Here is a 27,941-nt window from a genome sequence, read left to right on the forward strand (position 1 = left end):
ATAAGAGGAGAAGGGGGCGCTATCTCGAGAGAGGTAGCCCCGCTAGCTGAAGGAAGTGCCTGTTGCCACTTCGACCTGGAAGTGAAAGGAGGCGCCGGTCGAGCGGAGGCCAAGCCCGGTTTGGGAGCCCGATCGCTTGCCTTGGTTCTGGTACCGTCAGTGCGGCCATGTCCCAAGGAGGCAGGCAGGAAGAGACAAGAGCAGGTGGCAGCCTCCGGAGACATCGGAGCTCCAGCGAATTGCTGCCCAGCTGCAGCTCCCAGACAAACCATAAAGGGCAGGATCGGAAGGAGCAAAAGAGAAATAAACGGGTGGTGCAGCAAATCCAACAGATCCAACATCTGGAGTCCTTGTAAGCAGATCCTCTTCGTCGGTCCCTTGACTTATTTCCTCCTCTCCCCCCCCCCCGAGCTCCTCTACCCCGTGACCGTTAGCAGCACGCAAACCTGTAAAGTTGCAATGGTACCCTTCCTAATCCGGTGCACAATTACAGCTGGGTTGTGGTGTTGAGGAGGTCGCCATATGCAGAGAGACAAAGGTTGCTAGTGAGGATTGTGTTCTATCCTGTTTCCACTGAACCCACATCTCTGTGGGTTGTCAATCAAGGTTGTCCATCTAGTTTCTTAAGAAAAAGCATGAGACTCACCTGCAACTAGCAGCCCATCAACGTCTTACTGCCCACTTCAAGTTTACTATCTACTTCTGATCACCATGAGTTGCAGACATAGATAGAAGAACACAGGAAAAATAGCTGTTGCTGGATGGCTCAGATAAGCAATACTGAATCACCCAGATCTATAAAGGACCCAAAAAGTGCTGAAGACACCCAACAAAGAAACCTGAAAAACTATCCCACCCCCAAAATACGATAATCATTCACATTCTGACTATGAATCAATGGTGTCCATATAGTACTACTCTAGTTACTTGAAAGAGTTTTTGAATCAATAATTGTGCTAAATTACTACTGTTCACTTTTAAACTCTCTTCATTTGTCTAAATCTTTCATAAAAGTAACAGTTACTGATCTTGTGCTAAGGAATTTTATTTCTTAATTCTATGCTGTGTGAAATAAATCTCTTCTCTGCCACTCAGCACATTAGGCAATGGCTCCAGATTTTAGAGTTTTGAGAAGAAATGCTCTGCTGCCAGAGTTTTCATACTACGCACACTTTTATGTATTTTTATTGTATTTGTTTCTTACTCATAGATCAAAGTGTTCCATAACAATACCCATTGTTGGGCTCATTTTATTGTTCTATTATGAAAGCAGATGGGATCAACACTTTTTAAAGCAATTTTGTGAATAGAAGTGCTGTGTGCCAATCAGTTCTTGTCCGAGGTGTGTGCAAATCCTTACATATCAGCTATTTGATGTAGTGCTATCATTCTGAAAGTCTGTAAAGATTCTCAGTCATCCAGGTCACGGTTGTCCCAATGGTGATTTGTCAGGAGGCAATTGGACTTTCTTGTTTTTTCTTTTGAAAACATTTCATTTCTCATCCAAGAAACTTCTTTAGCTCTGACAGAATAGTGGGGAATAGAAGGATTTATATTCCTTGCAGACAGCTGTCCATTCCTTCCATTACCCGTTATCCTGTCAAAGCTGAAGAAGCTTCTTGGATGAGAAATGAAGAAGAAAGAAAAGAAAAAACAAGGAAGTACAGGTGCCTCCTGAAAAAGTACCTTCGGGACAGTGCTTCCACTCTGCTTTTATTTTAAATTTACTTTATTAAAATAAAGTACTCATTACCCAAGGAATTGTGGCAAGCATTTCAAATCTTATACAGGAAATAGTATTTATTTACATAGGTAAATAAAAATCTTGTGACTTTGTCATTTGTGCCAATGGGAAGAAACAAACTGATTGTTGATGAGGAATAAGGACTGGGAGTTGTCGTTATGAACATGTCATTTAGAGAAAACTCTCTACATGATTGAAACTACTCATTTTTTGTTTCATTAAAATGACACATTCTTAAATGGAGTCATTTTCCAAAATTGTTCATATTATTTGCCAAGTAAGGCAAGTGAAAAACACTTTTAAAGAAAGTATCCTCCTATTTTTGGGCCAACTAAAAAAAAATCATCATTGCTTAGTTTTTTTTAAAAAAGAAAAATTACTAAAGATATATTTTCAATCTATTTTTCAGCTATGAGAAACTTCCTCCAGGGCTAATTAAGGTAAGTGAGAGGGCTATAAATAATATATTTTCAATGTTAATATAACAGATATAATGTAAATGTTGTTCAAATTATCACTAAATATTCTATGTGGTTGTGTATGCCCTGAGATCCATTTTTGCCTACAGAACTGTTACTGCTTACTTTTGCATCTGAGTTTGAAGTAAACTATATCCATCAGATTTCATTTAAAACATCACTGGGCAATCTTTTTAATATAGAATGTCATATTTGATTCTATGTTGCATTAGAGTAGGTTCAGCTGTCTGGACAGCTTCAGGTTCAAACAAATACAATTAATGGCATACTTATACATGTCCATTCAAGAGGAGATTTAATAGTATTCAGGATCTTGTTGCAAGTAGGTACTTTTCTGCTACAGAAGCAGAAAAACTAACAATATTCTGAATGGTTGCTGGTGCAGGGTGCTTCATCTTCTACTTTTTCGCAATCCTGTGTTAACAATCCCTGGTTGTTCACCAGTCAGCTTCCAGGAAGTATGAGTTCTAGCCATGATTGCAAATTACTACTCTGTGCCTACAGAAAATATCTACAGAAAAATATCTTGCCCACTTACTTATCTTTATAGCTTTAGTGGATTTCTTTTCTTTCTGTTGCAGGAAAATGAGACTAAACCAGAAGACTGCATTCCTGATGTACCTGGCAATGAAAATGCACGAGAATTCTTAGCACATGCTCCCACCAAAGGATTATGGATGCCTTTAGGAAAAGAGGTCAAAGTTATGCAATGTAAGTGGAGCATCTAGATTTTGGAGGTTCTGTAATAAATCCAACAATAGGGTTAGTTGGTGAGAATAGGAGAGAAAATCTTTTCTGTAGCAGTTACCATTTTTCCTAAGTGAAGATAATTAATTTATAAATGCTTTTTTGCTTTATGATATATATTTTTATACTGGTCTTTTTCAAAAAGATTGTAGCTTTAATTCTTATTATTAACTGCATTTCCAATATACCCTTTATCAGTACTTTCATGAATAGAATAACTTAAAATATTCATAGCAGTTAAGGAAAGGAGAGAATAAAGAGCAAAAAAAATATGCATTGCCAAACCAAAAGTACTAACTTAGAAACAGTATAAATGCTCAGAATGTGTATTCAATTGGTGCAAGCAAATGGATAAGTTTGAAAGCTGAAAATCTATGAGGATGCAACATGGCATCTTTATAATCAATTGATTTATACTCAAGAAAGGTAGGACAGTTGAAGAAAAAATTCACCAAAGAAGTATCCTCGGAAGCTGTTGGTTACTGTGTCCTACATTGCATGCTATTTTTAAATAATGTATAGGATTGTGCTATGAATATCCAATCCTATTTGGATACAAAGAATGTGCCTAGTGCTATCACTAAAAGGGATAATCTTAAACTTGTGTGGGATGCTTAATTCAGCTATTTCCCATAAAAAATTTTAAGGAGAAAAATGTCTGTTAGTTTTTAGTGTTATGGCAATCTGATAACTCAGACACTGGAACATATTTTTCCCATAATTGCTCAGACCAAAGGCCAATGAGGTACATCCAGGAAACTTGTAAACAAGACATGAAATTAATAAACATCTTTCACTGTTACATATCAAGTATTTAAGATAAAGCAGTTATAATTCCAGAAGCAGTATATAACTACCAATGTTGCAGAATACAGTTGCAAGAAAAAGTATGTGAACCCCTTGGGATTACGTGGAGTTTTGCATGAATTGGTCATAAAATGTGCTCTGAACTTCATCTAAGTCACACCAATAGAAAAACACAGTCTGCTTAAAATAATACTACACAAACATTAGATGTTGCCATGGTTTAATTGAACATAACATGTAAACATTCACAATGCAGGGAGGAAAAAGTATGTGAACCTTTGGACTTAATAACTGGTTGACCCTCCTTTGGCAGCAATAACCTCAACCAAATGTTTCCTGTAGTTGCAGATCAGACCTGCACAACGATCTGGAGTAATTTTGGACCACTCCTCTTCACAAAACTGTTTCAGTATAGCAATATTCTTGGGATGTCTGATGTGAATCGCTCTCTTAAGGTCATGCCACAGCATTTCAATCAGGTTGAGGTCAGGACTCAGACTGGGCCACTCCAGAAGGCATATTCTGTGCTGTTGAAGCCATTTTTTTGTTGAATTACTTGTATGCTTTGGGTCATTGTCCTGTTGCATCACCCATCCTCTGCGGAGCTTCAGTTGGCGGACAGATGGTCGTACGTTTTCCTGCAAAATGTCTTGATAAACTCTGGAATTCATTTTCCCATCAATGACAACAATCTGTCCAGGCCCTGAGGCAGCAAAGCAGCCCCAAACCATGATGCTCCCTCCGCCATGTTTTACAGTGGGGATGAGGTTTTGATGTTGGTGTGCTGTGCCTTTTTTTCTCCACACGTAGTGTTGTGTATTCTTCCCAAACAACTCAATTTTGGTTTCATCTGTCCACAGTATATTTTGCCAGTAGTGCTGTGGAACATCCAGGTGCTCTTTTGCAAACTTCAAACGTGCTGCAATATTTTTTTTGGACAGCAATGGCTTCCTCCGTGGTGTCTTCCCATGTACTCCATTCTTGTTTAATGTTTTCCTTATTGTAGATGTGTCAACAAAAATGTTAGCATGTGCCAGAGATTTCTGTAGGTCTTTAGCTGACACTCTAGGATTCTTCTTTACCTCATGAAGCATTCTGCGCTGTGCTCTTGCAGTCATTTTTACAGGATGACCATGCCTAGGGAGAGTAGCAACAGTGCTAAATTTTCTCCATTTGTAGACAGTCTGTCTTACCGTGGACACATGAACATCAAGGCTTTTGGAGATATTTTTGTAACCCTTTCCAGCTTCATGCAAGTCAACAATTCTTGATCGTAGGTCTCCTGAGAGCTCTTTTCTGCAAGGCATGGTTCACATCCGACAGTGCTTCTTGAAACCAGTAAACCCAAAATAGGTGTGTGTTTTTAAAGGGCAGGACAGCTGTCAGCAACACATCCAATATCATCACACTGATTGGAGTCAAGGTTGGCTCACTCCTGGCTCCAATTAGCTCTTGGAGAAGTCATTAGGCTAGGGGCTCACATACTTTTTCCTCCCTGCACTGTGAATGTTTACATGTTATGTTCAATTAAACCATGGCAACATCTAATGTTTGTGTAGTATTATTTTAAGCAGACTGTGTTTTTCTATTGTTGTAAGTTAGATGAAGTTCAGAGAACATTTTATGACCAATTCATGCAAAACTCCACGTAATCCCAAAGGGTTCACATATTTTTTCTTGCAACTGTAGCTGTGATATCATTTTGCATAAATTTGTCTAACCGTCTTTGAAAGCAATCCTTTTTTCAGGAGTTATATCAAAGAGAAGACACCAGTCGAAAGCAATTCAGTTTCCTAGAGAACTTGCCAGGGGTACCAGATCAGATAAGAGATATGCTAAACAGAAATATCTCAGAGGGGGAAATAGAGGAAAGTCTGAAAAAACAGAAGAGTGGTAAAACCCCTGGAAGAGATGGACTGCCTGTAGAGGTGTATAATGTAATCTGAGAAGTGATCGGGACCCACTTGTGCGATGTCTTTAACGAAATGCTGAATGATGGACGAATACCAAAGTCTTGGGAAGAGACGTATATCTCTCTCCTTCCTAAGGAAGGGGCCAATACGACCTATATTAAGAATTATAGACCAATAGCCTTACTTAATGCTGATTATAAATTGTTTGCATCCATCCTAGCAAAAAGACTACAGGTTTTTTTAAATCAGTTCGTACATAGAGACCAGAATGGTTTCTTACCGCATAGATTGTTGAGAGATAATCTGAGAGTAGTATTAAATGCTCTTGAGTATTATGAACACCATTCGGACAAACAGATGGCACTTCTCTTTTTAGATGCTTATAAAGCATTTGACAGCGTGAGTTGGGAATTTATGTTAACCCAGCTTCGTAAAATGGAATTTGGCGAAAAGTTTACTCAGGCGATACAAACAATTTACTCTTCCCAGGTGGCATGGGTTTTAGTTAATGGGGAAAAAACAAAGGAGGTTATAATCAGTAGGGGAACGAGACAAGGTTGCCCACTTTCCTCGCTTTTATTTATTCTGACACTGGAACCTCTTCTTAGGGAAATTAGGAATAACCCAGCAATTAAAGGATTTAAAGTACGAAGGAAGGAATTTAAAATACAGGCATTCACGGACGATCTTGTCTTCATTCTAGAAGACCCTTTAGAGTCGGGCCCAGAGTTGATAGAGATGATAGAATATGGTAGAGAGGCTGGGTTAAAAATGAATAAGGACAAAACCAAGATATTGGTCAAAAATATTCCAAAGATGCAGAAGAATATATTAGAATCTAAATTGGATGTTCAAATTGTAAATAAAATTAAATATCTAGGAATTTGGCTAACAGCCCGGTGCTCTACAATTAAGGACGATAATTTTGTTAAATTATATGATCAGACTGCAAGAGACCTGGAGAAGTGGAAAAATTTACAATTTCTTTGATGGGATGGATAGCAGCAATTAAGACAAATGTTTTGCCTAAATGGCTATTTTTATTTCAATCAGCTTCGGCAAGGTTAGATAAAAGGTTTTTTAAAGATCTGGATCGAGTCATGCTAAAATTTATTTGGCAGGGGAAAAGGCCTAGGTTGAAGCTCAAAATGTTACAAGAGCATAGAGGGGTGGGGGGCTTCAGCCTCCCCTGCTGGGAACTACTGTATATTATCGAGCTTCACTGCTGGCCTGGATGAAAGATTGGGTGTTATTGAAGAGGAGGTCTTTATTAGATTTAGAAGGGCACGACCTACAACACGGCTGGCATGCACTGCTATGGAGAGAGAAAGCGCAACAGTATAAGTATTTTAAGAGACATTACCTAAGGCGAATATTGCTGGAAACCTAGGATATATTCAGAGGAAAATTCTATACTAAGATTCCAACCTGGTTTTCAGCAACAGAAGCGATGACATACCCAACAGCTCTTAAACAGGATAAAATTTTTAGATATAAAGATCTTGTGGATGCTCAAGGAATATTAAGATCTAGGGGAGATTTGCTGACAAAGGAATCAGGCTAGATTGGTGGACCTACGCTTCAGTTCAATCTCGTTACAGGAGAGTTAGAGATAATTATGGGATATATGTGATGGAACAGAATTTTGATAAAATATTATTGGGAGAGGATCATAAATACATAACCAAAATGTATGCACAATTGCTTGAGTGAATGATAGGAGAGGAGGTTGTAAAAGATACTATGATTGCCTGGGGGAGGAATTTTGGGTACTCAATTCCTTTAGAAAAATGGCAACAAATGTGGGGGGGGGGGAATATTAAAAGGACTACGGCAATGTCTTTCAAGGAAAATGTATATAAAATGTTGTATAGGTGGCACCTCCCACCAGCAAGTATTGCTAAAATGTTTCCGGGTGTATCAGAGTTATGTTGGAAATGGGGGGAAACCAGAGGTACGTATTTCCATCAATAGTGGACTTGTATAATGGCAAAGAAGTATTGGAGAAGGATTAGGAATTGGAGGGGCTGAGTAAGAAAAAATGGTATCTCACTCTACATATTTTAGTCGCAGCTAGAATAGCGTTTGCCCAACAGTGGAAAGAAAAAGAGATACCGACTAGTGCCCAAATTATAAATAAAGTATTAGAGTGCACTGAGGCGGACAGAATGACGTATATGTTGAAAGAAAAAGGATTCTGAATTTTTTCAAAGTTGGGACAGTTGGTATTGGTGGTTGAATAAAAGGATTGAGATGAAGTGAGGGCCTAAGTCAATATGAGGAGAGATATACCTATTTAGATTGAAAGATAATTGCATGAAAACCATATTTGGGGATTATTTACTTTATTCTGTGTTGTGGGCATAATTATTTATAAATGAGGGCAGGAATATTATCTGCCGGGATAGACGTGTTTGTATGTTTAGTGTTATGAATGGGGGAGGGAGGGAGGGGAATGTATGGTTTTTGTTGTTATGTATAATCAATGTTTTTGTCTCATGTTGATTTTAACCTGGAAAACTTAATAAAATTTATTTAAAAAAAAAAGAAAGAAAGCAATCCTTGGTAGCAACCAGGAGCTCTGATGATAATAAATTTCACAATGTTATTAAATAATTGTACATTAAGGAAAAAGTTAATATTTTTTACAAATTTACTTATCAGTACAGAGATTCATAGCAAGTCATTTGCCAGGGTTCTGACCGATGCCCGAGAATAGGTTCGTTTTCTCATCCCCCTTGCCTATGGCAACTCGAGAGCAGGTCAGGGATGCTTTGCGAGTTGACATCAAGTAGGTAGGTAACTTCTGACATTGCTAGAAACATCTCCATATTTTCCAGGCCATACATTAATTTGTATTCTTCCATTGTGTTTCCTATTAGTTACTTCAAGTTAAGAGCTGCAGTTTCTTTAGATCCTGAATCATTTTGGTCACATCCCTCTGGAACTGGGAGCCTAATCAAAACAAATCAGTCTTGAGATGGACTGGTATAAAGATACAAATGTGAACTAAGTTCTGCAGACCTTCCATATCTTGCCTTCTTCCCTTCAGAAATCAAGAGGATAATGCTGTATAATTACATGAGAATAAATAAATAATTGGTTTTGATTTTACAATATTGGGTGTGTCTATGTGCACATTTTTGTAAAAAAAATGTTGTGGGTAGAATATGATTATTTTTTTTTAACACTTCATTAAATTATCAAACAATTATAAAAACAATTAAAACCATAATAAAATATTCATATACATAGATCATATTTTATAACTGACATTTCATTTCCATTCTTTTACATATCTATATATATTCTTCTCCTCTACACATTATATATTTCATAACCTAGTCCCACATTCATCCTCATGACGGTGAAGTCATTGTTGGTATTTATATGAAATAAGCATGGAAATACACTCCCAATTATCAGTTCTTAATTTCAAGATTATCTTTATACTTTACTAAGTATATCCTTATCCACTTTCTTTTCGCTTAATCCAATCATACCACTTGTCCCATACCTTAAAATACTTTGAGCTTTCCTTATCCATTAATTTCAGTGTTAGTTGATCTGATTCCGCACATGCATATATTTTTTGTATTATCTGTTGGTCGATTGGCAAATGATCCGTCTTCCAAACTTGTGCAATTGTTATTCTGGCCGCCGTAATTATATGATGTATCAAATATGTCATTTCTTTTCTAATATTTTGTTTATATATTCCTAATAAAAAAATCTCTGGGTCTAATTCTGTTTCTTCTCCTGTAATTTGTGATATCCAAATTCTAATTTTCCCCCAGTATGCCTTGATTTTGGGACATAGCCACCGTACATGATAGAAAGTTCCTCGGGCCTGTTTACATTTCCAACATTTCGGGTCCAAATTAGGGTACATTTGTGCTAGTCTCGAGGGGGCAAGGTACCATCTATACTACATCTTATATTGATTTTCCTTGTAATTTACTGATTTCGTTATTTTAATGTTGTTTTCCCAAATCCTTTCCCACTCTTCTAGTTGAATATTTTTACCTATGTTTCTAGTCCAGGCAATCATTTGTCCTTTAATTATATTCTCATTTAAGTCAATTTCTAGTAAATATTTGTATATTTTGGATATTAATTTCCCTTCTTTCACTTCCAGAAATTTATCTAGCCTATTAGGGTTCACGTCGATTCCTCCTTCGTCCCTGTCTTTCCTATACCTATTTTGTACTTGAAGGTAGGGCCACCAATCCAATTCCATTCCCACATCTCTGAGGTCCTGGCGTGTTCTTAATAGTCCATTTGAATCTAGTAGGTCCCTATACCGTATAATTCTATGATGAGATATAATATTGGGGTGCATAGCTGCCTCCACTGTGGAAAGCCACCCGGGAACCTTCGTATAGCATTTTTTCTTTTATTTCCAACCAAATGCCAATTAATGCTCTCCTAATTATATGATTGTTAAAGTGTTGGTATGTTTTGTTCCCGGTATTCCACAGGAAGGTGTGCCACTCCATCATTAAATCATGCCCTTCCAGTTTTAATAACTGTTGATTGTCTAAATTAACCCACTCTTTTATCCATATCAGGCATGCTGTCTTATAATATTTCTCCCACGCCAGGAAACCAAAACCTCCTCTAAGTTTATCATCCTGTAATGTGTTCAAACTTATCCTGGGTTTTTTGCCCTCCCATAAAAATTTAGACGTAATTTTATTTAAATTAATAAAAAAAAAATTCTCCAATTTCACTGGGATAGTTTGGAATAGGTAGAGGAGCCTCGGCAAGATGTTCATCTTCAGAGCCACTATCCTTCCTAAAAATGAAATGTTTAAATTTCCCCATCTTTCTAAATCATTTCCAATTTGATGTATTATTCCATCGTAATTATTTTTCTTTATGTTAATATTCTTATTTGTCAGGTTTATTCCTAGATATTTTATTTTCTTAACTACTTTTAGCCCAGATTGTTTCTCTAATTCCTCTATCTGTTTTGTTGTTAGGTTTTTGGTTAATATTTTAGTCCTATCCTTATTAATTTTCAAACCTGTGATTTTTCCAAATTTTTCAATTTCCTTCATTAGATTGGGTTCTGTTGATAGTGGGTCTTCTAACAAGAACACAAGTTCGTCCGCAAAAGCTTGGAAGAATATGATTTTTCAATGTTAATCTCTTTCTCTCTCTCAAGGCTGGAGATGTAAACGATATGGACACCGAACAGGAGATAAAGAATGTCCTTTCTTCATCAAAGGCAACCAAAAATTAGAACAATTCAGAGTGGTAAGTACTCTGTACAGTACAGTAAATTGTGACAACATTTACTCTAAATCAGGGGTGTCAAACTGGCAGCCCATGGGCTAAATACGTCACACACAGGCCATGCTCACCCCAGCTCCGTGAAGGGGAAAAACGTCGCAATGTCACATGAGGGTAATGTGACGCCATGAGTTTGACACCCGTGCTCTAAATGATCATGTGAGAAGAATGTTAAATTAAGACATCTGATTTTTTAAATAATGTTAATTCTAGATAATGTTAACACAATTCTGTAAAATATGATATGCTAATATTAATCTTTCATATAGCACTTTTCTAGGAATAAAGTGGAGGCAGTTTCAGCAGAGAATAAATTGGAGTTAATTTCTCTCTCTGCCACTTCGTCTTGGCCAACCACTACATATTCAGGATCATCCCAAGACATGTTGCTTTGGGAAACAAATGCTAAACATATAAGTAGCTTGCTCAGGCAGAAACATTATTGAGATATGCCCTGTAACTACAATAATTACTTATGCCAGTGATTCTCAACCTGTGCTTTGTGGACCCCCAGAGGGCCATGAAGAAATGTTATGATTTAAATCTTGAGTTAAATCTTGGTAGTCCATGGCCACAAAAGGTATTTAAAGGGGGTCTATGGTAAAGAAATGTTTGAGAACCACTGGGTTATGCTGTTATTCCCCTCTACTTGCCTTTCCCCACCCAGCATTTAGGACTACTGCATGCCTTGCATCAAAATCCATAAAAGGGAGAATGAAAGTATTTTATTAGGGCTGGGTATGCTTTGAAACAAATTCAGAAGAAGGACTTCGAGCCTCAGATAGAGCAGCACATTTCCAAAAACTTGTTGTGTTATTTAATTGAATTTCAGAGAAGTGTAGTGCTTTTATAAATCCTGAAGCACTTTGAATTAGTTTCAGAGCAAACATGGTCCCATTACTTATGTACTATTCATTTCAATATTTATCTTCAAATTAACCTATACAAATAAAGCTCACTAGGTTTTATACAGATTCCATACCAAAAGCCGAGAGAGCAAATTGTATTAAAAGCAAGTGATTAGATAAGTATATATTGATAAAGTGTTTGGCTATTTATGCATTTAGATTTGTTGTATACATTAGAGATATAAATTCTGTATCCAGTCATTTTAAACTAACTGCAAGTTAGAAAATGGAAGTAACCATTTGAAAATTAATCATATAAAAATATTGCAACTGTTAACATTGCTTTGAAGTCCACTCTTTTACATCCTTACATTTCAGTTTTTGTATTTGTAGTTTAAAAATTTAGGAATAATGTTGAAAATTACACATTTGGTTTTCTTTTGGTTGTCCAGTTTATTATACATGGGACATAGTAGTTTAAGATCTGACTCCAAAACAGAAGTTCAAAGGAGGATAGGTGCAATTGTATAATAGAAAATGGGTTTAACAAACTGTTAATGCATATAAAAGAGGCAGGGTTTGAATTTTATCAAACTGAAAATTTTTACCTCAATTACTCCTTTGATTGGGAAAAATTAAGCTGATCCATAAACTATATTTTAAAAATAAGATACCAATATAATCTGTCCCTAGCAACCTGCATGAACCAAAAGAGTGTAGATATAAAAGAATTACTGCATGGGACAACTCTCCAGAATAGGCTGACAAAATTGTTTTGCTTGTGTCCATAGACTGATGGGGAGGACGTGATAGGCAGCCTTGACTAGCAATCTATTCCTTGCTATTTTGAGAACTCCAGAGCTTCTGCAAAAGTTGCCAGTGACTCTTTCCAACAACATTTGGTAATGTGGTTTGCCATCACAATTTGGGTCAGTAGGGTTAGAAGTTTTATGTTTCCTCATCTTTATTGACATTTGTTATGTTTGTATCCCACCCATAGTACCCTACACAGTACCCTACATGGGATTCAAGTGACAATCTTGGTTAGGAAAAAGGTTGCCATTCCTATGTAGAAAATGTCATTGGGGTTTTTTTTTTGTACAGAAATTGTTTAGAACAACCTTCTAAACCCTTCAGATATATTTGGATTACAAGTCCCAGGATTCTCAAGGGAATTTCAATCCAACTCTATCTGGAGGGCATCACATTAAGAATTTAAAAATTAAGAAATTATTTGGTTGGACATGAAGCTTTCTTTCCTCTCTAAGGCACATGAAGACCCTATGTATGATATAATAAGAGAAAATAAACGCTATGAAAAAGATATGAGGTAAGCTTGGATCTCTTTTAAACAATTATGATGAAAATGATGATAGCAATACTTCACAAATTTCCAAATATTTTATGACCATTATATGAAAGCTCAGTAATATAATTCCCAAGTTTGTAGTTGAGAGATAGTGACTTGCCAAAGTGAGAATGCCCTGTGAGATGTGAATCAAGAAATTACCAGCCATCTGTTATGACTACTTCATTTCACATTTTTCTGCAAAGAAAAAAACAGTGACTTCTTAATTATAAAGAACGCCATTTACTTCTAATGTAATAGTTCCAAAGTTTTTGTTTTAAAGTGATATCCAAGTGAAATGAAACCTGCCCAAGCAAATATCATTTGACATTGTCTGTTTATGTGCTTAGGATAGAACAGTTAAAACGGTTGCTGGAAGACTCCACATCAGATGAAGACAGCAGCAGTGACAGTTCCAGTTCTTCAGAGAGTCGGGTGAAGCACAAAAAGAAGAAGAAGAAAAAGGAAAAGAAGAAAAAAAAGAAAAAGAGAAAATGCCGATCTTCTAAATCAAGCAAGAAGTCTGAATCAGATTGAGGAGATGGTTGCCTTTATGTCAATAAGTTGTAAAAGATCCAAAGAATATTCCTTCATTTCTGTTTTACCTGCATCCTCTTTCTTTCTTGTGTTGGAAAACAAGAACAACAAAACAAGTTTATTTTGTATCTGTATGAGATGCTGCTAAAGAAAACTGCTTCTATGTATACTCTGACTTGAATGCATGCACAGACTCTTTTTAGCTATTTTTGTAAAAGGTCCCTCTACCCTTTTTTAGCCTACTAAGACTTTAATAATCAATCAGTGTAGGAAAGGGGAAACTACCAATAGGGAAGTTCCAAAAACAACTCCCAAGATATATGCTAATATCTTTTCATCATAGCTTTGTAACATTTAGCCAAGAGGATTCCTTTAGTAGCATGTCGCCAGAGTGTTAGCAATATGGCAGAAGTCTCAGCTTTTACTGAAAGAAGCTTAATGGATAATATGCAGAGGCAAATAAATTATAAAGGGGCGTGGTATAGGCTTCACCCTTGACTGCCTCCAACTGAACTTATTCTAAAAAGTGGCTTTCTACAAAGGGATGAAGCACAAATCAACTACCATCATCTACCACAATATAACTTATTTTCAGGTGTACTTTATTGTAAAGCTGCATAATTTATCACCTATCTTCCATCTGCATCTGACGTAATAGGAGGGGCTCCACAGACTTCTATAAGATTAGAAATAGACTCTGAGGAATTGTAAACAATCTATAGATCGCACATTTTAAAGATCCAGATTTACTGATAATGAAGCACACTTAAATACACCTTGTTTTTATTATGGCACTCTAAGTTTGATATTTTTTAGATAGAAAAACAATATTGGAAGGTTAGGTGTATTAATTGTGGCATATTTGTTCTGCCCAATAAAGGAACTGCTTATTCATCTGTATTACTTTTTACTTAATTGAAAAGCAACAAAAGAACTAACGTTTTGGATCAAAAACCTAAACAGCTGTGATGTAGAGCAAATAAAAATGTTTTTATTGCATCAGCACTTTGTCAACAAAACTGTAGCATGTGGTTCCTTTAGATCAGGGGTGTCAAACTTGTGTCGTCACGTGACTTATTGCAACTTTTTTCCCCCTTCACTAAACCAGGTGTGGGCATGGTCAGCTCATGGCTAGCTCCCCCCCCCCCGCTTCGGCGCATGCACAGAAGTGTTGCGTGCGCATAAGCAAACCAGTAGCAGACTAAATTGAAACCCACTTCTGGACTGGATGCAAAATATCTGGCTTCATCTACACCTGTTCATGCCTTCATCTCTTCCCATTTATCAAGACTGAAAGCTTAATTATCTTTTAAAGCAAAGGACTGCTAGGGAGTTAAAAGCAATTTGAGCCATTGTTTCCAGTAACAGTTTGTATTACCAGGGATTAGCTGGATAACTTGAGTTCTTATTGAACACATTAACACAACACCTTCATTTTATCTGTTTATTCTGCAGCATATTCTATAAGCAGAGCTAGCTAGAATCTCTTGAGAGTGAAGATGTAGAAACAGAATCTGATTCAAGGCTTCCTATTCTATTGTCTGTTGCTGACCCAGAATAATGAAGGCTCTGTCCTTTTAAGCATGAAAAATGTTCAGTTCCATTTAAGAACATACATTGATAAGTTCATCCATAACATTGTCTTAGTTACGCTAAGATACTGTAGCAAAACTTTTTAGTGTGGAAACCAGAATTCTAGAAGCATGTACTCTGACCAAATGCTAAACTGCATTCAAGTAAAATTAAACGTATTTTATGAGATTTCCTCCTATGAAATCAATTTTACATGCTGCCATGTTAAAAATTACAATTTAAAGGCAACTTAAATTCTGAAACTACATTCAAAATCTATAGTCTGCATATTCCTTTAAAGCCTTGGTTTATGAAACCATGATGCGAGCTTTATTTAGATAGTGTCTATAGTTTCTCTTATTTACAACAAATTATCTTGGTGTCCCTTCAGGTATCACTGCAGAAGGAAGTAGGGAGCACTGTTTGCCAAAACTTGATACTGTTTAAAGTTAATGCTTTTTGAACTAAATTGTGATTCCCATACACCTTTATTTTTTAATTCTCAGCTGATGCTTTATCCATTCTTTGAGAATAAGTTTTATATTAAAAATTATTCACACATCCTATTAGTGCAATTTCAACTTTATTTAAATACTGTGTTACTTAACATTGTGTGAAATTTGTGTGTCTAAATTCATTTTTTGGACATTTTACAGTGTGAACTCAGGAATCCTTTACAATGCACCTTAAACTGATTTGCTTCCAAAAAATATTACGATTCCTTTAAACAATACAAGCAAATATTTGCATTTCTGACCATCATTGTCTTCTTTTATCTTTTATAGGGTGGTTTCTTTGCTTCACATCCTGCATAAAAGGAAAACATATTAGACAACATTGTTTTTAAAAGTAGGCCAATCTGAAACCATTAGATTTTAACCATCTGGTATCTATTAATATATATAAAACCTGTTTTTACCTATGTCTTAGATAAGAAATAATTTGCAAATGGACAATATTCAGAGCTGTTAAGAATAACCATATACAAACTTGTCTGTTAAGATTTAAAGCTTCTACAAGTTATTACAGTATAACCATTATGAAGGAGCATCTTAGACAGGATGATAAAACATTTCCAATACTCAAAATATGTACATGGGATAGGCTTACTATAATAAGGTTATATTACTTATGAACAATCTATATAAGAAAAAGCCATATATGAGCAGCATTCAAACACTACCCAGCTGCTAAAAATTAGGACATCATGGGACTTACATAAGTTAGATGGAATGAAAAGGTTGGGATCCAGTTTAATGCTTTTTAAAATATTTTTCTTTTTTAAGTGTGGGAATTCAGGCCTATAATCTGCATCCCAGTGTGATTTGTCCGAGAGGTCTGTTTACACATCTTTCTGTATGAACAGGCACTAACTATAGATACTGGGCAGTACACAGCAACACAAAGCAATTAGCATAACTATCTAGTAAAATGTGTGCCAAAGATACGAACATCCTGACTGTAGGAAAAGCCCACTTAGGCATTCAATCTCAACTGTTGTTAATACTTGTTGCAGTATAACAATCCATGGTAGTGGAAGTAAGCAGGCATGATGCTCTGTAATATATAAGTGTTAAGATTTTTTTAAGAAATTAGTCTAAAGATAAACAGTTTAGAACAAATAGGAATCTCCCATTGCACTTCAGCTAGACCTAACAGGTTGCTTGCATCCTTTATACAATTCATCTTTCCTGTCAAGGCTGAGCTAGTCATTCCAGGTATGTATTGTATACATATGTATTCCACTGACTATATAGTCAATACAATTAAGTGTTCGGTATTTTACTGATTATGATCCATCTTTTTATTACATAAACCTTTCAAAGATGAGCAGGAACATCCTAAACCAAAAAAGATTCCACCATGGTTTTCCAGTTCTGTGAACTGACAGTTTTCATTTGTAGCACTGGTTTTAAGAAGCCTAGGTGCCAAATATTATTGGACTTCCATATACTACTCAGAACCTTCTTATAGAAATGATTTTTTTTTAATTGAAAAAGTTTTACAAATACAAATTTTCCCATTTCCCCCCCCTTCCCTCCCTAACCCTCCCTAACCGTCCCGTCCTCCCATGACTTCCCCAAGGTGAAATCCGTCCACATTATATTATATCATACTCTACCACCCTTCTATTCTCCCCCCTGTGTACTATACATTTCTACATAACAATAAGCTATTTTACCCCCTATATACTATACATTTCTACACAACATTCAGCTAAAAGCTATCTGGTACTTCCTAGTTTGATATTTATTCTGCACATAATCTATCCATTTCTTCCACTCCCATGCATAAGTCTCTTGAGTCCGGTCTTTTAAGTATGCTGATATCTTCACCATTTCTGCAAAACTGGCTATCTTCAAAGTCCATTCTTCAATAGTAGGCATAACATAAATGATTTGAAAGGTGGATTTAAAAGAGTTTATCTCTATTACTAGATTTTGAAATTTTGCACTTACCCTTGTGATACGTAATTTTAGGTTTCTCCCGTACTTCAGCTGTTTCACACCTTGTGTCTCTGCGTTTATGAGGAGGTTTATGCACTCCTTTTTTCTTTGGACATTCCATATACATATCGTCAGATGCAAAAGGGAATACTCCCAGGATATCTATTATACATGTAATAATTTTATTCATTCCATTTTATTTATTCTGTGCCTGAAGTTTAATTTCTTCTACAGTTTCCCACTTTTAAGTTACTTCGCTTGCAAAGACATCTGTACCACACTTCATTCTTTAAGAATGGTTTTTTGAAATTCACTATACAAGATAATAGATATTTTCTCAGAATAAAGTTTGAGCAGGGTATGTGCTTGATATGCACCAGCAGCTAGAGAATTGTGAGGTTCCCAATTGAGTTGTATATGTTATCCAAAATCCACATTTGCTCTGAGTAGCATTGGAATTGCTTTTATGTAAAATATTTCAGCATTCAAATTAACTTGCTTTTTTTTTTTTGCTTGCACAAGTTGCCACTTTGCTTTAAAAATATGGAATCAATTGCCACTGAGTTAAAGAAAATCAGCTGAAGTCATGTTAATAGATGAATGCAGTACATTTTTAATCTAAACAATAAAGACCATACCTTTCTCTTTTGTAGCAGTAGGTGAGAGATCACCAGGCTTTAGGCTAGCAGATCTGGGTCTAGCACCACTTTTTATCCAGTATTCATCAGGTCCAGTCCTTCTATTTTCCTCTTGTAACCATCCTGATCAACATATTTAAGACAGAAGTTCAGTTCTTTGCTACATATCTGGTTAGTAGTTGGTAAAGCAAATTGGCTCAACAGTTCTAACAGAATTGATTCCATTCCAATATGTCCATTGATTTAACTGCAGACTATGAAAATATTCAGATGTATGCATAAATCTACTATGCTACTTTCAAGTCTTCATCAAAGAACATTTAGACTGTAGTCACTCAATATTCTATCGAACAAAGCTTGTTTGTTAACTGTGTACAAGAATTTCAAAGTAAAAGGTATATATGAGGAGAAAGAGAAAATTTGAAATATAAACTGCAACATTTCAGAGCAATAGGCATTCAAGTACCTATGTATAAAATTATTGATACATAGCTTATTAAAAAAAAGCTTGCAAATCCTCAAATCTACCTATCTTCCTCTCCCTCCTGCTTGACTTATAAAGACTTATAAAAACTTTTTAATGATGGGGGCAGATGGCAACTAAAGACATTAAATACACTGTTGGAAGAAGGGATCAATTTAACTTGGTTACAGTATAATCAACTTCAATTGAGATGGAAAGAAGATCAAAAAACTGGTTTAATGTTGCATGAAGAAGAATTGGTAAGACAGATAAAAGAGAAAGGCCCAATGCATATCAAGAGGGTTTATAACGTTTTGCTAGAAAGAGATTCAGAAAATGAATTGGTTAAAGATTGTATGATAAAATGGGCGCAAAACTTTGCAGAACCAGTTATGATGGAAACATGGGAAAAAATATGGGTCCAGAATGTTAAATTTATGCAGTCACAGAATTTGAGGGAAAATTTTTACAAAATGTTTTATAGATGGCATTTAGATCCTAAGAAACTGTCGTGCATGTATCCTAATGTTCAACCAAAATGTTGGAGATGTGATTGTTTAGATGCTACATATTATCATATATGGTGGACTTGCAAGAAAGTGAAGGCTTTTTGGATAAAAATTTGGTGGGTTATGCAAAATGTTTTGAAGAAAAAACTCCAATTCTCTCCACAATTGTTTCTATTGGGTATAGTTAAGGACTTCTCATTGGGTGAAACAAAATTGATATTGTATATGGTGACAGCAGCTAGGTTACTGATTGGTCAATATTGGAAAAGGGATGCTATGCCTACTATTGAAGAATGGACTTTGAAGGTGGCCAGTTTTGCAGAAATGGCGAAGATATCAGCATACTTAAAAGACCGGACTCAAGAGACCTATGCATGGGAGTGGAAGAAATGGATAGATTATGTGCAGAATAAATATCAAACTAGGAAGTAACAGATAGCTTTTAGCTGAATGTGGTGTAGAAATATATAGTACATAGGGGGTAGAATAGTTGAATGTCATGTAGAAATGTATAGTACACGGGGTAGAATAGATGGGCGGTAAAGTATGATACAATATGATTTGGATTTGGATTTCATTTTGGGGAAGTCATGGGGGGAGGGGAGGGTTAGGGAGGGTTAGGGAGGGAAAGGGTGGGGGAAATGGGAAAATTTGTATTTGTAAAACTTTTTCAATAAAAAAAAAAGACTTATAAAAGAGAAAATAAAGTTTTCCAAAACAGTAGATTGATATCTGTTTCAGTTTTCTATTTACCTGAGCATATTTGTGGATTTCTTCTGTGTTCAAATAATTTTAGCTGTTGGGCTGTAGGTCTCATCAAGCAGATGTTATAATCATCGCAGAGATCTTCATTTTGCTCCTTCTGCAGTTTAGTAGGTAACCCAGGCATTTTTTCTTGCACAGGCCAGTTAATTACATGTGGTGGCACTGCATTTTTAGGGATTCTCCAAAATACTTTCTGGGCAGTCTGCTGGCCCAATCCACTTTTGTCTGGATTCAGGATTTCATATGGCATATCTTCCTCAACAAAGTATTCCTCATCAGTTTCTTGCTCTTCATATTCTTCTGGTTCCATCACCCAATATTCTTCAGAGTCATCAGCATCTGATGGAGATGAACTTGTTATTTTTTGGAGACAGTAGAGATGCTTGTCACTGGAACATCTTGGAAGAACGCTCATCTTTTTGATTTGGCTAGGAATCTCTTTAACCTTGACTCTTGAATTGCTCTTGAGATTCTGACTATGTTCACTAGTGGCCTGTTCAATCCCCATCACTTCCTCATCTTCATTGAGGGTGCCTCCACTTCTTATTTGGCCTATTCCCAAGCCATCACCATTTTTCTTGAAGGTACATAAACCTTTCGGAAGTAAATGGTCTGGAACTATGATAGACAATGAAGAATTCTCAGTTGATAGACCTTCTTCAATAGAAGACATATCATCAGAGGTAATACTGAGCAAATTTGGACGCTTTCTTCGGAAAAGATATTTTTCGTAATTATAGTTTGGATCCATGTTATCCACACAAGCCAACCAGCTCTCAGAAGGAAGATATTTTTCAGAGTCATCACACCATTGGATTTTTTCAGAAGTATTCCAGTCTTCATTGTTCATGTCATTACATTCACTCAACTTCTGAGGCAAATATGCATCATTTGTCATCTCTATGCCAGAGGGAAATAATTTTCGTTGTCGAATAAGATTTGAAACTTCTTGTGGAGCTATTGAACCACTTGATTTTTTAAAGCCAGGTGGTATTTTGGCCATCAGTACATCTTGCCTTGTCCCTGAGTGGTCAAGCCCAGTTGGTTCAGCCAGTTGCACTGTTCCAGCTTCATCCCTTGGACCTATAGCTCTGTAGTTTATAACTCCTTGTTTTTCTGAATTTTGATTTTCTTTACGTAGAGGCTGTTTCTTCTGCATGTCCTCAGGAACCTTTTGCTCCTCTGAAAATGGAATACATGGAAGCAATTCTTGTTCATGAGGCCCATATGCAACTCCTTCACAGGAGCTACGAGCAAGCATATCTCTTTGCACAATATTCTTAGGGACTTGTTTTTGTGCCATCTCATAGAGAGGGATTGTTTCTTTGAAAGACTTCCAGAGCTGAATAGCAGGAGCTCCATCATTTGCATATTGTATTCTAACTTCCTCTTTCTCAATGGCATAGCCTGCGGGGGGAAGACTTCGAAATGGTACAAGACCTGCAGAGTTCTTGGCAAGTTCCCTGTCTGACATAGCAGAAGATGTTGTTTTATCTGTTTTTCCTAACAAATTTTCAGTTTCTTTAGGAGTATCAGATGTGATATATGCAGTATTTCCAGTATTTCCAGCATCACAGCCTTTTGTTCCTGTATCTTGTTTCACAGGTGTTTTTGCTCCACTTTCAGATTCTCCAAAATCAGTTTGAGTTTCTTTGTTTTCTGTTCGTTTCACTGGGTTTTGTGGTTGATACATCATGGGAAAACCATGCCTGAACCGTGGGACTTGATACACCATGGGTGATGATGGAGGCCCACCAAAATAAGGTCGTCTAATTCTCATATGGATAGGAGGCTGTGGAACTAAATATCCAGGATACTCATGGATAGGAACTGAGTAACATTGGAAATATGGATTGCCACTTCTTAAACCTTAGAACAAAACCAAAATACAGTTATATCATTGGCTTGTAATTTTAGATCTTTAACAAGGCTAAACATGTCATCAAACTAATCCAAAAAATTGAATAAAGCCCCTCAAAATATAAAATATATGTATCTGTGGTGTTCAACAGGCTGTTCTATATCTTCCTTGGTATCCTATAAAGTTGCTGCAACAAAATAAAACAATATTTCTATTACTGGAATTTTAATCAAGTACCTCCAATTTAGTTGCTGCAACAGAATAAATCAACATTTCTAAGCTCCTTGTTTTCTGATATTGAACAAATTAATAGCTCTGTGTCTTTGGAAATGCATCATTTTACTCTTTTTTTGTCTAAGGTTACACTTACACCAATATAGGGTCAGGATTGAACTGCAGTGCCCTTGGTGCTCTCCAAACTTCATTATTTTCTTCTAGACATTTCATTACCCAACTAATGAACATCATCAATGCTAAGTGTTTGAGCTAACAGTAAACAACCTAATCAAGGAACCACCAAGAATATTCCCACCAACATGGACAGGGCAAACCACTTGTATATAAACCGTAAAGCCACCCTCTTTTAGCACTGATGATATTCCCTAGTTGGGTATTGAAATGTCTGCAAGAAAACAACCAAGCTCAGAGATCACTGAAGATCCCACAGTTTCAGTTATATTTAGCTCAGTAAGACAGTGAGAAGTAAAAACATGTAGTGCATGCAAAATTTCAGTGCAGTTCTGTGATTATTACTGGAAAAAAATATAATTTACAAATAAAGGAAGTCAACAACTTTGTATAATTTGGGAAATGAGTAAGCAGAAGGCAGAAGACGATGGTTGACAATACCGTATTTTCCAGCGTATAAGATGACTGGGCATATAACACGACCCCCGAATTTTCCTGTTAAAATATAGGGTTTGGGCTATACTCGCCATATAAGACTACTCCTCTTCCAATGCACCCCAAATAAAAATTAAAAAACATCAGCTGGCTCACCCACAATGTAAAAGCAGCTGTGCTAGACCCAAAATGGCCCCTGCAACAAGCAGGAACCTCACACAGTCACAAAAAGCCCCAAAACCCAACTTTCAGACTTTACACACACAAAATTCCACATACAGCTTTGTGAGATTTTGTGTGTTTGTGTAGTTAGAGTGAAACATTACAAAAACACACTAAATGTCAGAAAGCTGCACAAATATTATTTTATTTTATTTTTATTTTTATATGAAAGCTAAATTTAAAACTTCCTAAACTTTAAATGGCTAGGTCTAAAAAAGAACAACTAAAAAAAACCCCAATTAACTATTTTTTTTAAAGATCCCAAAGGGGAAAAAACTTACCCAACAGAACAGGGGTCTCCAACCTTGGCAACTTTAAGACTTGTAGACTTCAACTCCCAGAATTCCTCAGCCAGCTTTGTTTTGCTGGCTGAGGAATTCTGGGAGTTGAAGTCCACAACTCCCTGCCTGCTTGATTGCAGGCAGGGAGTTGATTGCTGATGGAATGGATTCAGGCAAGTGAAGCAAGGCAAAGTGAAGCAAGGCAAGCAGCTAAGGTAAGCAAGCTGGAGGGGGAAAACTTTTTTCCTTCTCCATGGCTCTGGCGATCCCAGTTGAGTTGCCTGATTAGCAGATCGTCAGAGCTTGGATCGTCAGAGCCATGTGAAAGGAGAAAAGTTTTTTCCTTCTCCATGGCTCTGGCAATCCCAGTGGAGTTGCCTGATTAGCAGATCATCAGAGCTTGGATCGCCAGAGCCATTTAAGGCTTGTCAGAGCCTTTCGGGCTGGTCTGCCTGGTTACAGGAGAACGACACCCGGCGTATAAGACGACCCCCGAATTTTGAGAAGATTTTCATGTGTTAAAAAGTCGTCTTATACACCGGAAAATACGGTATTTTTTTGCTGATAATTATATTTGTTGTGCTTTTGGCTTTGATAGATCCTGAAAAACAGAGCTAGTATAGAACTGCCTTGTATTTGTATGGAAATATCCATGAAATACTCAAGCTATAAAATATACTAGATTAAAAAAGCAAATTGTGTCAAAAGAACAACAGGGGCATATATGTGAAGCTGCTTAGAAGCTGTGTTTGACTTAAAGGAGACACTTTTTATATTAATCTCTAATTGCAGTAAAAGTAGAGCCTAGTCACATTTATTTGGAAACAGTCCTCATGTTGTCAATGGAATTATTTATAGCTGAACAAATTGAAGATTACAAGCTAATTAAATGCAGTTGAAATAATGTAATGAAGCGGGCTCTGATAGATGACCACTGGATAACTTTCTATTCACTCTATTCTAAAAAGCAATGCATCTGGTTGGAAAAAGTACAAACTCCTTTTGGTTCCTCTAGGAGGCCTCTAAGTTGTCAGAAGAAAGGAACATTCTAATGACATACAGCTTAAAGGTTGGTTAGGTCAAGGGGATCCACATGAGTTAAAAGTTGTCTATCGTCAAAAGATGATTTGAAGAATCATCTACAAAAGAATTATGACTGTTTTGCAAAGAAACTCTGTAATTAGGAAATGTCAATTAAAAATGATAAATGTATATGACCATATGAATTGCTGAGTTAACAGAATCCTTTGTCTAGAAGGGTATAAAACCATTGTACCTAATTTCTGTCTTTGTTCAACGCTTCATGTACAGAGCCTTGAACCTATTGTGCAATATATAAATTTGTCTCTGATTAACCCAAAAGTTGTGTTTATCTTATTAAATCCACAACAGAAATAAATTGTATTTAAGTTAATTATGCTAAATAAAATTATTCATTTGCCCTAGGAGCAAGCAAGCAGAGGTTATGAAGGTGAGATATTTTCTGTTTGTTGGTATATGCTCTGAAAGTTTCATCCACTGAAAACTAGGGTATCATAAAGCTGTTAAGCAGAGCTACAATGAAGGAAACTATGCTGAACCTATTAAGGTATTCATAATTATTTAAGAGTATACTTTATAGTACACTATAAAGTGTGCCACAAAACATTAGAACTATGATCCTATTCTGAGTATTAATGGTTCCATACACATGCTGTATTTTGCTAGTATTATAGAAAATAAGTTTTAAAGCAATCTTCAACATCTGAAAAGAATGCTTAACAAATTATGACTGAAGAAGGCATGAGCAAATTACAGGAAAAATTTGTTAGTGTCATTTCTGCCTCATTAGCCTTTATATTGTGGGAAGTGACACACACCTCCTCGAAGAATGAACTATTTTGGGAAATATTAAAAAAGGAAGGATAGAATATTTCCCCTAAAGGAGAAATGGAAAAAAATCTTAAGGGAGGCAGAAACCAACCTCAGTCTCCCTGCCCCAAGCAGAAACTGAGGCGGCCAGCTTTTAAAAATGCAGATTTGGTAATCCATTCAGAAAGAGTGGGCTCAGATAAGCAACAAAGGTTGACAAAACTAGCTCAGACAAGCATCTAGGATTTGCATTTCCCTCTTTTGCTTATAGAGCCAGCTATGACCCCTACATGACCCCTACATGACCCCATAGGAATCCAAAAAGTATAAAAACCCACTCAAAGCTCCATTTTGTCAACTGCCCAGAATCACATGTGGTTGCTGGTTCTGCTTCATCAATAAAGGGAAACTTTCTTTCCAATCAGCCTCCAGCCTCCATTTTATCTCCAGTGCCTTTCTGTCGGCTTGGAACTGGAACTGGATATTTCTTCCAACAATATCTTGAGACTTGCCCCTCTCTAGGCAGTTTCCTAGGTTGTTTTAGAACATTCTTTCTTTCTTTCTTTTTTGGTCACACCCTAATAAGTTAAGAGCACTATTGCCAAGGTCTAGAACAGTAGACAAAACCCTAACAGAGATATTAATAAATTAGCAGTTCAACTGCAGCTCTGTTTGACCAAATGGAGAAACGAACATTGACATATTTTTCTAGTAAATTTCTCACTTCTTTTGTTTCCTGTTCAGAGTTGGCAAACAACCCCCCCACCCTTATTTTTTGCAAGTTTATTTATTTATTTTATTTTTATTAGTCATATTTCTATGCTGCCCACTCTCCGAGGATTCTGGGCAGCTTACACCAAAGACAGTATACTAAATAGCATATTGTCCCCAACAATCTGGTCCTGGTCCTCATTTTACCCATCTTGGAAGGATGGAAGGCTGAACTGGTGGGATTTGATCCACTGATCTGCTGAACTAGCAGTCAGCTGAAGTAGCTGCAGTACTGCACTCTAAGCACTGCACCACCTCAGCTCTTCTTTGTTTATCAAGTTTATCATTGTGTATCAGAATATTGTACTGTATAGGTTCTCTTACCGGATGCAGGCATGCCATAGGGATTGTACATAGGTCCAACAAGCCATGGATTAGGAAATGGCTGATGTGCTGTAGGCCGAGCATAAAAAAAAGGCCTTGGGTTTGTGGAATAAGGTCTGCTTTCTGGGGCTGGAGGTGCATTCATTTTCTAAGCTTAAAATAAATAGTGAGAGATATAAAATTTAAAAGGCATAAATGCTACACATGATAATTGACAGTTAGCTTATCAAAGAATAAGGACACTGCTGATATCCTGGTAAAAAATTAAATTTAAATTTAAACATCATAACTCTGCACATTTTTTTTCATTTTGTTAGCAGGTATTTGCTTGAGGCTGCTCTATCGAGGGATCTTTGTCCAAAAATGTTCATATATCATTGCCTCTACATTTGGAGAAAGAATATGAATAACTTGGAATGTTTAAAGAAACCCTAAGACTTGTGTGTTCGCAAGGGAAAATTCCATAAGAAGATGTGAAGTAATGAAGTTATGTGCTATATAAAGTTATGTAGCCCCAAATATTAGGTGACTCTTACCCCATCAGGATCCTGCAAAATCAAACAAACCACATTACCAGTGATTGTCGCCATATTACCTATCAAAGCTGTACAGCCTGGGATTTTAAATTAGCTCTGCCAATTTAGTTGTTGTAACAGAATAAACCAACATTTTTAATAAATACTGGCATTTTAAAGCAAGCACCCCCAATTTCAGGGCAAACCACAGAATGAACCAACATTTCTATTACTGGGATTTTAAAGTAAGCATTCCCTAATTTAGTTGCTGTAACAGAATAAACCAACATTTCTAATACTGGAATTTTAAAGCAAGCACACACCCCCCCCAATGTATTGTGGCAACAGAATGAAACAGTGTTTCCATTACTGGAGTTTTAAATAACCATTCCAATCGAGTTGTCTCAATAGAATAAAACATTTCTATTAGTGACATTTTAAAGCAAGAACCCCCAATTGAGTTGCTGCAGCAGAATAAAACAACATTGCTATTAGCAGCATTTTAAAGCAAGCATCTCCAATTTTATGCCAGCCTACAGAATGAACCAAAATTTATATTACTGGGATTTTAAAACAAGCACCTCCAATTTCGTTGCTGTAACAGAATAAACCAACATTTCTAATACTGGAATTTTAAAGCAAGCCCCACTATTTACTTATAGCCAACAAAATAAAACATTTTTATTAGTGGGATTTGAAAGCAGCTGCAACTGAGTTGCTGCAATAGAATAAAATAAGATTTTTATTAGTGGCATTTTAAAGCAAGAACCCCAAATTCATTCTGCTCACAGAATGAATTAAAATTTCTATTACTGGGATTTTTTAAAGTAAGCATTCCCTAATTTAGTTGCTGCAACAGAATAAAACAATGATTAGTACTGGGATTTTAAAGCAAGCAGCCCCATTTACTTATATCCAACAAAATAAAACAACATTTCTATTGGGGCATTTTAAAACAAGCATGACCAATTTCTTGGCAGCCCACAGAATGAACTAAAATTTCTATTACTAGGATTTTAAAGCAAGCACCCCAATTTAGTTGCTGCAAAAGAATGAACCAACATTTTTATTAGTGAAATTTTAAAACAAGCACCCCCAAATTAGTTGTAGCCAACAAACTAAAATTACATTTTTATTACTGGGATTTTAAAGAAGGAA

The 27,941-nt window shown here is 36.4% G+C and overlaps 2 protein-coding genes across 2 annotated transcripts; one reads left to right on the forward strand and one right to left on the reverse strand.

Moving 5' to 3' along the window:
* Positions 1-15,857, forward strand: RP9 (RP9 pre-mRNA splicing factor). Its single transcript, XM_034403982.3, has 6 exons — positions 1-352; positions 2,154-2,184; positions 2,805-2,934; positions 10,861-10,952; positions 13,105-13,166; positions 13,535-15,857. The coding sequence occupies exons 1-6, from the start codon at positions 168-170 to the stop codon at positions 13,719-13,721; spliced, it is 687 nt and encodes a 228-aa protein (XP_034259873.1). The 5' UTR covers positions 1-167; the 3' UTR covers positions 13,722-15,857.
* On the reverse strand, positions 15,858-26,413 carry LOC117665322 (uncharacterized). Its single transcript, XM_034417104.2, has 5 exons — positions 26,269-26,413; positions 20,104-21,984; positions 18,379-18,501; positions 17,753-17,902; positions 15,858-16,100 (listed from the first exon to the last, which is right to left on the reverse strand). The coding sequence occupies exons 1-5, from the start codon at positions 26,411-26,413 to the stop codon at positions 16,066-16,068; spliced, it is 2,334 nt and encodes a 777-aa protein (XP_034272995.1). The 3' UTR covers positions 15,858-16,065.
* Between the last annotated feature and the right edge of the window lie 1,528 nt (positions 26,414-27,941).

Source organism: Pantherophis guttatus, chromosome 4 (assembly GCF_059756535.1).
Source record: "Pantherophis guttatus breed Tessera chromosome 4, ASM5975653v1, whole genome shotgun sequence".
Classification (NCBI taxonomy): Eukaryota; Metazoa; Chordata; class Lepidosauria; order Squamata; family Colubridae; genus Pantherophis; species Pantherophis guttatus.

Excerpts from the sequence above, each read along its gene's own strand:
- LOC117665322 (XM_034417104.2), bottom strand. The coding sequence starts at position 26,413 with ATGAATGCACCTCCAGCCCCAGAAAGCAGACCTTATTCCACAAACCCA. Across the intron at positions 21,985-26,268 it reads CTATGGCATGCCTGCATCCG|GTTTAAGAAGTGGCAATCCA; the intron begins GTAAGAGAACCT and ends TTTTGTTCTAAG. Across the intron at positions 18,502-20,103 it reads AAATCCACAAATATGCTCAG|GATGGTTACAAGAGGAAAAT; the intron begins GTAAATAGAAAA and ends TATGTTGATCAG.
- RP9 (XM_034403982.3), top strand. The coding sequence starts at position 168 with ATGTCCCAAGGAGGCAGGCAGGAAGAGACAAGAGCAGGTGGCAGCCTC. Across the intron at positions 2,185-2,804 it reads TTCCTCCAGGGCTAATTAAG|GAAAATGAGACTAAACCAGA; the intron begins GTAAGTGAGAGG and ends TTTCTGTTGCAG. Across the intron at positions 2,935-10,860 it reads AGAGGTCAAAGTTATGCAAT|GCTGGAGATGTAAACGATAT; the intron begins GTAAGTGGAGCA and ends CTCTCTCTCAAG.